Source organism: Mycena indigotica (assembly GCF_014461135.1).
Source record: "Mycena indigotica strain 171206Taipei chromosome Unknown Mind.scaff0014, whole genome shotgun sequence".
In the NCBI taxonomy this organism is placed as follows: domain Eukaryota; kingdom Fungi; phylum Basidiomycota; class Agaricomycetes; order Agaricales; family Mycenaceae; genus Mycena; species Mycena indigotica.
Genome location: NW_023503013.1, coordinates 1,111,754 through 1,122,339, shown reverse-complemented (window position 1 = coordinate 1,122,339; position 10,586 = coordinate 1,111,754). Strand labels below are relative to the sequence as shown.

At 49.2% G+C, this 10,586-nt stretch overlaps 1 protein-coding gene across 1 annotated transcript; it reads right to left on the bottom strand.

Moving 5' to 3' along the window:
• Positions 1-9,049: 9,049 nt before the first annotated feature.
• MIND_01314500 (uncharacterized protein) lies at positions 9,050-9,815 on the bottom strand (the record flags this gene model as incomplete). The annotated part of the gene is made up of 5 exons (XM_037369600.1): positions 9,050-9,152; positions 9,211-9,271; positions 9,322-9,339; positions 9,384-9,389; positions 9,440-9,815. The coding sequence occupies 5 exons, from the start codon at positions 9,813-9,815 to the stop codon at positions 9,050-9,052; spliced, it is 564 nt and encodes a 187-aa protein (XP_037214098.1).
• Positions 9,816-10,586: the final 771 nt, after the last annotated feature.

Sequence of the window (10,586 nt, the reverse complement as noted above, 5' to 3'; positions counted from 1 at the left end):
TAGAGGGACCAGCGGGCCTGTCTCCGGTTGAGGTGCTGCGTCTTCCTGAAGTACTCCAGATTCTTATGGTCAGTCCAAATCTCGACGGGATGCGCGGCGCCCTCAAGGAAGTGTCTATACTCCTCGAGTGCGCGGATGATCGCGAGCATCTCCTTGTCGTGGATTTCGTAGTTGCGCTGGACATCATTTAAGCTTTTGGAATAGAATGCTACAGGGTGCCACTTCCCGTCCGGGGCGGATTGTGAAAGAACCGCCCCTCGGCATAATCAGAGCTGTCCGCCTCAAGTCGGAAAGGCCGTGCGTCGTCCGGAATCGCCAGGACCGGTTCCGAGGTGACTGCGTCCTTGATCGCTTGGAACGCGGAGGCCTCCGCGTCGCCCCAAGTCCACTGCTGGTCCTTCTTGGTGAGCACGAAGAGAGGGCGCGAGGGGTCGAGAAGTCCCGAAATGAACCTGCGGTAGAAATTAGCGAACCCAAGGAACTGCTGAATGTCCTTCTTGTTTTCCGGAGTCGGCCAAGCGGAGACACCTGCGACTTTGACGGGGTCCATTTCGACGTGGTTGTGGGAGATGATGACTCCGAGGTACTCGATTGACGATTTTTCAAAGTCGCACTTCTCCGCTCGGAGGTACAACTTGTGCTCTCGGAGTCGCCGCAAGACCTCCTGAACGATCTGCCGGTGTTTCCGGAGGTCGGAATGGGCGATCAGGATGTCGTCAAGGTAGATCATGACGTCTCCGGAGAGGATGAGGTCCTGGAAAATGTCATTCATCATCGTTTGGAACGTCGCGGGAGAGTTTGTCAGGCCGAAATACATCACCAAGGGCTCGAACAGGCCTCGGTTAGTCCGGAAAAGCCGCTTTCCACTCGTCACCTTCCTTGATCCGGACGTTGTTGAAGCCCCAACGGACGCCGAGTTTGGTGAAGTAACGAGCGCCTTTGAGCCGGTTGATGAGGTTGTTGATCAGCGGAAGGGGGTACCGGTTTTTGACAGTCATCGCATTGAGAGCACGGTAGTCCTGGACGAAGCGGAGTCCGCCGTCCTTCTTCTTGACGAAGAAGACCGGAGACGCCATCGGAGACTTGGAGGGGCGAATCCGGCCCGTCGAAAGCCCTTCCTCGATGAACGCGTCGAGCTCGCGTTGCTCGAGGGGCGAGATGGGGTACACCTTGCAGTTGGTGGGCTTAGCGTCGGGGACGAGTTCAATGGCGTGGTCCCAGGCTCTCCGCTCCGGTAGCGTGTCGAAGGACTCCTTGTTGAAGACGTCCTGAAACTCCTTAGCCCAGTCCGGGATCTCGGAGGGCGCAGGGGCGGAGTTCCTGGCGAAGGCTTCGGCCAGGCGCTGTGAGACAAATCCGATACTGGTGCGTGCTGCTGTCGACGAACACTATTCAATCAGCCAGATTTTGTCAATGTCAAATCAATTCTGGAGGAGGACTGTGAAGAGGCAGGTGTCGACGTCTTATTTCTGCCAAAATTTCACTGTGAACTTAATCCCATCGAAATGGTGTGGGGTTATGCTAAACGGTTATACCGACTCAACCCAGAATCATCACGAGCTGAAGATCTTGAACGGAATGCACTGGCAGCATTGGATGGAGTCCCCTTGCTTTCAATGCGGCGGTGAATGCCTTTCTCATGGTGTAACGGCGCTCTTACTCGACAATGACAGATTTGTGAATCGGTCACATCGATTCGCGGATGGGTATTATCATCTGAGCCTGTCAGGTCCGCAGATTGCCTGGGCAGCAAAGAAATACCACGGACATTGCACATTTCCTGCAAATCTTGTGGACAAGCTCTTCGACTCTTCACTCTGAATTACCTTACATGGGAACTAGATATCCTCACATAGACTTATAATTGCTGTAATTTTTTTTGCTATTCTACTGTAGCTTATATACATCTATACACCTGTAAACTTTCACAGAATTTGTCTGAGCCAGTCTTGAGATCCACATTTAGCAGCGTTCATTCCTGATTCGGCACTGTGACCATCACGTCAGAGTGGGGTTCGTCGAGGATGGTTGTGGACTACCTTATATCCCCTGAATATGCTGCAGCCTGAAGAGCTGTACCATAGTAGCCCCCAACTAGATCTACCTGTGCACCTAACCTCAACAGCAGTTGAACAATTTCTATAGACCCTGTAGATGCACCTGCCTGGAGAGCTGTACCATAGTTGCCTATGGGTGGTATACTGTATCAAAAGTTTTTCACAACTTTCAACTTTTTTTTTCAGACTTTTTAGGGACAACTCCAGGCAAGGTGTTTCCAGCTAAAACAACTGCCAGAGGGATTGATACAACTTGTGATTTACAACAACATCTTTCATTTTCTCAACTACAATCTCAACTTTTCATATAGCAACTTCTTTCCAGAGCAACTACAACTTTGAATTTGTTAGTTGCAGGTTTTTCAATATGCAGAACAACTTCAAACTGATTGGCTGCAAAATCTTCTGCCACAACTACAACTTTCATATTATATATTGCAATCAAGCCAAGTCTTATGTCAGTAGAGACAGTAATTTATCCTCCATATGTCTGATTACAGGAATTAAAAGCCAGGGAATTTCTAGAATTAATTTCTACAGACTAGGTATAAGGGTGCACCTGCTCTAGATAGTTGACTATATACTATGCTGTTGCTACACCAAGAGTGATTGTTACTCTGAGTATGACTGCAACTACTAGACAGTGGTGGTGATTGGAACAGGAGGTTCATCTGACATATTCAGAAAGAGCTGGCGGAAATTTGTCATATTTTAGGCATTCTCACCTGACATCATCAATCTAACAAAACAAATTACTAGCTAACTGAAACAGACAAATGGAGAAAATTGACTGTGCCTAGGCTCTGTGCTTGTTTCTAAATAGTCTGATCTTTTATTAACTTAACTCCCAGGAGATTCCAATTAATGATGGAAATAAATTTAATGATCTAATTGAACTCCCATATTACATAAATGAATAAATAAAACTCTCTACTAGAAATTTCTAGCTTCTGTTAATATCAGAGTCAAGTTTTAAAGAAAGTTGCACCAGGCTTGTTGAAAGTTGCAGTATAAGAGATTGCAAGTTGCACATGCTTTTCTAAAGTTGTAAGTTGCATGTCCAAAGTTGCAATAAGAAGTTCGAAGTTGCAAGTTGTTCCTGTCAAGTTGCTGCAGGGAGTAATAGTTGTCAGCCATGAAGTTGTGCATGAAAAGTTACAAGTTGTGCACAAAAACAACCAGTTGTATCATTGAGTTTTGAATAAAATCAAAGTTGTACCTAAATTCTCACTGTTTTGGGTAGAAGTTGTACTAAAACTTTTGATACAGTATACTGCCCATAGTTGCCTGTCATCAGATTGATCTGAGCACCTGAGTTAAGCAGAAGCTGGACAATATCCATTGATCCTTTCTTTGCAGCAATTTGTAGAGCTGTTTGATAATGGCAAGAAAGAGAATCTACTTCAACACCAGAGTTGAGAAGAAGCTGAATAGTTCCATTTGCATTTCCTGACTGTGCTGCTGCATGTAGTGCAGTCCCATATCTGTCCTCCATAGTTTGTAAAGCCATTGGTTTATTATATTCAAGGAGGAACTTCACAATTGTAACATGATCATATCGAGCTGCAAATACAATGGCTACATCTGAAGTATCAGTTTTTTCATTTGTCAGGGCTTTGACCAGCTCACTCAAATTTCCAAGTGCAGCAATACATCGAGGAGTCAATATTTTCTCATCAGCATCTTTAATAGTCTGCCACACTTCTGAGTAAAATGAAGAATATATCTTGTGCTGGATAATATGCTCTAAGCACATGATTAGCTCTGATTGTAGCTCTACTTCTGCTCTTCCTCTTGCATGTCCAAAGATATGCTCTAAATACCGCAGAGAATGATGGTTACTTATCTCTGGATACCATTGAATGAACTTTATCAGTACCTGCACAATACTGACTTCCATGTCTGCAAAATCTGAGAGTCTTATAGTCTCAAGGTAGCTTTGTGTAGTATAGTGTACCAGCCTGACAAAAGACGATCCTTTTTCCTGAACCAAGAGACCACAGCATAATCTGATAATATGCTCAATGCGTACAAGCTGCTTCTTGCTAGGTACCCTATTGACCCTGGTCTAGTAGCAAGAGCTATTTGCAGCTGAGTTGCTGTCAAGGGCTCCTTAGCATGTGAGATCCAGCCCAGTGCCATAATTGCAAGTTCTCTGTGACTAGCTGGCTGCAGTTTAATCAGTTCAATTGTACGTTGATAACTTAAATCCAAGGTATCAGGTAAGCTGTCCAGAGCTGTTTCTAATGCCTCGATGGTAAGGACCTGGCTTAATAGCTGAAGTTGGAGCCTAACAACAAGAAACCTACATTTTATTAAGATGATTAGATATGATTGAGGTTGAGGTCACTTACATTCCCTTTGCTTTTAAGATCATCTTCTCAATGATCTCCTTTCTCAAGGTTTGACTTTCAGATATAAAATCCATGAGAGTTTGATGCTTCTCAATTTGGCTGGAAATATATAATCTCATATCCTCTCTGTTTGCTTCAATTTCAATAAAAACCAGGGTTGGCTCCAGAGGAGGAGACACATGAGGTCTACACATAACCATCAAGTTGACACTTCTCCCTAACTGAATCAGAGATTTGATAAGCATGTGGCAATCATCTCCTATATACTCATCAAGAGCATCAACAATAATATACACTTTGTCGAAATCTGCAACTGCAGATACAACAAGATGATCAATTTCATCTTGACCTGGCTTTGTTTCTTGATCCTTATGTAGATTGTGGAGTTTCTCAGCTTCTGTAATATCCTTGCCAGTAGTAAGTTGTCTCCATACTGCAGCTAGTAGGTTTCTAGTCGTTTGTATCTGGGTTTCCTTGAAGTTGAGATACATGAAGGCCACACCGACATTAGAGTCTTTCTTGTCTTGTAGGTATTTAACAACCTGGGAGCTATAGTAGAATTAGCTGTTGATCTCTGATGTGACTTTATACATTACGCAAGCACAGTCTTTCCCATACCAGCTGGATAGCGTTATTAATTGCTGACAAGGGGGTATTTACTTGGACTTACGGATTCCAGCACACCAAAGTATCTTCCCTGTCCCATCTTTCCATTTAAGGAACTCGGGATCTTGTAGGAACCAGTTTCCAGTATTTTTCTGGCAGCTTTCATAAATCTCCTGGTGGCGGGGGAAGAAGTTGATTGGAGAGATCCAGTCCATCAGCTTCTTGCGTTCCTTTGCTTTTTCATCTATCAGTGGCAGAACATCACAGCATCTATCATTACTCACAGTCTATGTCAGCCTGATGAACAACCCTGTTAAAATCTATCAGAATTATGATAGTGACCTCAGAGATCAGTGAATACATACACTTTAGCTTTGTCAACATTGATCTGGGGGCCTTGGCCCGGTCCCCCTCCTCCTCCATGGCCACCAGCACCACCAGTCCCCCCTGTAAGCACAAATGTTTAGCATCCAGGTTCCACTGCTTGGACTCTGGCGATTCACATACCAAAGATGTTCATGACAGAAGTAGAGCTCAAAGACATTGCTGTATAGTGCAGGGATGGGGGTCAAGAGCAAAGAGTGCTGCCCATGGGAGGCGGCGCTTACCTGGTGATGCCAGGAACATTCATCATTTTATTGAATTTGATGGACAGATGGGAGTACAGCTTATACATAGCCTGGCCCAGCATGGACTATCCTTGCCCATTGCAGATGTAGGTATGCACGTACATCCTTACTTGCATGGTCGACCCACAACCGATAACTGGTCACTTTAGCACGCACTGAGGCAGGAAGTGTCCCAATACGGCCGCAGTCGTGCACAAATTTAAACTGGGCATCATGATCATTGATCATCTGTCACCTGCTTTTCGTCCTATTTTTCACACGTGCGCCACCTCAAGGCTTCCTTTCGACAACGACGACGACTATCGCCGTTGGTATGTGCGAGGAGCGACGGAGATAGCACCGTGCGCTCGGCGCCAGTGGCCCACGGGAGCCAGAGTGCCCCACTTGCCTGGAGCCCCACTTGCCTGGAAGCAACTGCACTGGTGTGCACAGCCTGCCGTTGACTCCATACCGGGCGTCCCTTCCTGCGCGCCGCCGTCCCTGTGCTGCGCACAACGCCGGTCGCCAACGCACCCGTCATCGACGCGGACACGGGCAAAAAGCTTTCTCCAATTGTCAATGAATGCCTGCCCGTGTCTCGAACGGCGTGCCCACGGCAGTGGCAGTGGCTCCAGAGTTCTCCGCCAACGCGATGGCGCTGGGAGTATCCCGTCGCACTGCGACGGCGCACGGCAAACTGGGCCGATTCGCACCGCGCCGTTCCGGGCCGACAAGTACGCACGACTCGCAAGAGGGGGCGGGGGTAGAGCCTCGAAGGGAAGATCTGGTACCCGCCCGTTCTATCCCAGGGGCCTGCTCGCTCGGCTTGCTTGCTGGTGCTTGCCGGGCGGGGCCGGGGCATGTCTGGCTACGACCTCCACGCGCACGTGGGCCTCTGTCGATCTGCGCTCTTCCTGCATGCCGCGGCCAACCTCCATGTCGAACCCGGCCACATACCGCCGGGATTCGAGCGGCCCCAGGCTTTGATTCCTCTGCAGATCTGCTGGGCAGTGGGTACGACAGCGCTTCCGACTTTGCTGCGAACGGCATCGCTTTGGCCGTCACGCACACGACGTGACGATAAAGCACTGTTGCAGCATCCTTTTCATTCGCGCGCCTGAGCTATTCGTGAGGGCAGCGCTGCAACTCGTGGCTTACACAAATTTGACCTTGTCTGGAATGCCAAGACGATTCCCAGGCCGTGGCAGGCGTATGCGACGTCTTCTGCCTGTCTTCGACCGGCGGTGTCTCGCTGCCAGCCACGGCCTCTTGTGACCTGCAGCTATCGTTGGAAGAAACTCAGTGCCAGTGGGTAGAGGGAGGCGCGGTGAGAAGAGCCTGAGGTGCCACGTACGGCGGGAGGGACGAGACCTGTCGGTCTCGGTACCGACGCTGTCGTCGACGTCGAGCGAAACTCGCATCACCGATCAGGAAACGTCGATCGCGGATAGGCGCGCGCGCTTATGAGGGAATATCAATCGCCGCCTGTACAGCTTTCTTCAGGCCTACCCGGGGAAATGAAGCTTCATATCTCTGACAGTTGTCAGAGCTGTCATGAAGCTTCGTTATTGGCAGCTTACCGGAGGTCCCCCAACAGCATATCAAACGTACCTTTTCCCTCACCCAAACCCTAACCAAACCCTAACCAAACACTAACCAACCCTACCCAAACACTAACCAACCTAACCTAACCCTAACCGAACCCTAACCAAGTAAAAAAACAGTATATTTTGAGTCTGAGTTGACTGACAGTTCTTGACAGTTCTCTGATCAATGAAGCTTCGCCCTGGGCATCAGCGATCACCAGCCGCGAAGCTTCATGACATCTTGGGACATTGTCAGTGGTGATGCATCACTTCCCCGGCCTCTGGTGCTTTCTTCAGGCGACGATGCTGCCCGCCCTCTTGCTCCTCCTCTTGCAACCAAGCCCCTCGCAAGCAAGGGGGGCGCAAGATGCATATCACGGCTATGGGGCAGGGGGGGGGGGGGTCCAGAGCCTAGAAAAAAAACTTTTGTGTTTGGTGTAGGGATGCTTCAAGAGGTACTTAGGAGGCCTTAGGAGGCCTTTCATATGTAGATCTTCCATGTTAAATGCCATTTTATACCTTTGAATGCAGTGAAACCCAGTTTTTTTTGGTGAAGTGACTAAACTTGTCACAGTCTTCGATAGCATCAACATATCATCATGATGCAAGAAGCAATACAACTTTATATGAAAGTTCATTTAAAGGCATAGGAACATTATAATAGCCTAGTTACAATTTAATTTAATCACATTTTCCATTTTCAAGACCTCTATCGATCATTTTGATGCGATTTTGATCGCATCAGTCACGTTTTCGTGGGAGATCATTACTATATAAGGCAGGAGGGGGGGGGGGGGTCTGAAGGCCCAGAAAAAAAACATTCGGCCCTATGTACATAATTTGAATGTTGGGCCCCCCTTGCTCGCAAAGCCGTGCTCACGACGCTCCCCGCGCTGATCCCCTTCCCGAAGCCGACCCCCGTGACCGCGTCCCCGGCCGGCGTCGACGCGGCGGGGCACACCACCTTCGTCGTCGTCGAGCCCACATACGGCGTCGTCGTCACCGGTGCGCTCCCTTCCTCCCCTTCATATGTCCCGTGACTCACAGGCACGCCCCGCAGAGACCGCCGTGGTCTACGAGAAGTAACAGAAACGGAATAAGGGATAACAAAGTAAGTAACAAGATTAGAACAAAGTCAAGTAAAGTAGAAGAGGAGTTGCATATGAGGAACAAGGCATAGATGATTGCACAGATCATAAGTCGGAGTAATTGAAAATGCTCAGTAAATCTTCATTGTGTAAAAACCAAATACTGGAATCGGATATCAGAATTGAATGCCAGAGTCGGCACGGATATAGCACCTCCCCTTGTCGGAGCCTCTGGGGTTGCCCTTACACCAAAACGGTAGCTCTCTATCGCCATGTGACCCGTGATTCCTCTGACCACAGCTCAGCTATTTACCCCATGAATAGAATATTCCTCTGTCTCATACCACATGCACAAGAAACTATTTATTAAACAAGAAACAAGCAAAAAATCATATTTGTGTGATGCTTTACTTGTATCAGATTTATAGGCCCGGGCCGCCGGGGCCCGAAACAAAAAAAACATCTCTTGTCTTGAAAAAATTGCAGTGACTGTTGGTTCTAGCCATTGCCTCAGCACACATGTTTTCCCTCTGCGCAAAGTAGCTCACCACTGTGTCACCAGCGACGGCAAAAACTTGAATCGACTGGGCGTGGGGCTGGCGGCTGTCCGGGCGGTGGAACGACCTCAAGGGGGATGCAGGGCACGGGCGTGGCGACGACTGCCAGTGCAGCAGCGAGGAGGAGGAGAAGTGTGGCTGGTAGTTTCATTGCTGGTGTGTGTGTTGTGTTGCATTCCCTTCAACTGGGTGCTCAGTTATATACCAAGACCAGCTTGTAGCCATCTCCGAATCGAGGGAACGGCGGTAACTTGCCATCGAAGCTGGTGAATTCGGTCACGGGAGTTGCAGCCTTTCTCGATATAGGATATCAGTATCCCAGCGCACACATGTATACATCTATAAACCGAACACAGTAGACGGTATTGACAGTCGCAAATAATAAGGGCATAAGTGAGAGCTATCCACCAAGCGACTAGGATGATATCAGCTGCGGGAGTTTCCCGATCGAGGGTGACAACGTACTCAAAAGACCGCGTTCATCTTAGGGTCCACATCCTCTGCTGCTGCGGGCACATCGAATTCACCGCGCTCTGCCGGACATTGTCAGTGCAAGCAACCAGTGAGGGAACGATCATCGTACTGTTTGGCGCCGCCAGCACGCTGGCAACAATGGCCGTGAGGAGGACGACGGCGGGGAGGAAATTCATGGGCTTCGGGAATGGGAGTTGGTGAGAAAAGTGGATGACGATGACGATATATATGAGGGGCGGAGAATCAGGTGCGTGCCTGTGCCTGTAGACATGCCGATAACGGCTATTTTCGTTGTGTGGGCGATAAGTAACCAGCAGACACTCAGCCAGCAGGTCGTGGTGGAAGTTAGAACTTCCTCTCGGCGAAGAAGGTTGATTCCGGGAAGAATCCGAGGTTCGATAAACAAGGGGTGCGGAGATATGATGGCGGGCGTGTGGTCGTGACGGTGTGTGGGTTAAATTCAAGTGGGCGGGAGTAGTAGCCATGGTTGTCGCGGCCTCAACACATGTCAGCCCAAGCCCGGTGCACCAGCGAATTGAACTTCAGCGGTTGGTTCAGCAGGCAGAAACCCGAAGAATTAGTGTACACACTGGCCATACTGCGCCGGCGCGCCACATCATCGAACCGTCCCGCGGGCGCATCATTACTCCGTCACACGGACCGCATCCCGTGTGTGTTTGTACCTCAGGGCCGTCGCGGGCCCAGGTGTCGAGAAGCATCGCTCTTCCCAGCGACACTACAATACCCGGGGGCTGTTTCGTCACAGTCAGCAACATAGAGATGGCGCGTAGATGATGAGCTAGAAGCCCAACAGCGTGAGGCTCTTCGTGAGCGCTATCGACACCATTTGCGAAGAGGTGAGCGTCAAAGGTAGCTGTCACATCTTTTTTTTGACAGTCACGCTGACGAATGCTCTTCCTCTCCGCCGTCACTCCGCCAAGGCGGTCGTCCACCCTCGTCGCGCTCTGCTCGAAGTAGTATAAGACCCAACGTACTCCTGCTTCAAGTTTTCGCATGTCCGTCGCCATGAATCCCCATCCTGAATCTCTGATACCGTTCCAGTTTGGCGATCAGTGCGTTTTCGCCACTGTGGGTAAACTGTGGGGCTTCCCACGCGCCCGCACGTTTACAACCGCAACTCAGCGCTCACTGGCTTGATCAAGCACCGGTGACTCAGAGAGCCCCGAGATCCTGCGATTAAGAGTCCAGAGATGCGTCCGCCTCCCCTCATAGTAGTACGTTGCATGATTGAAACC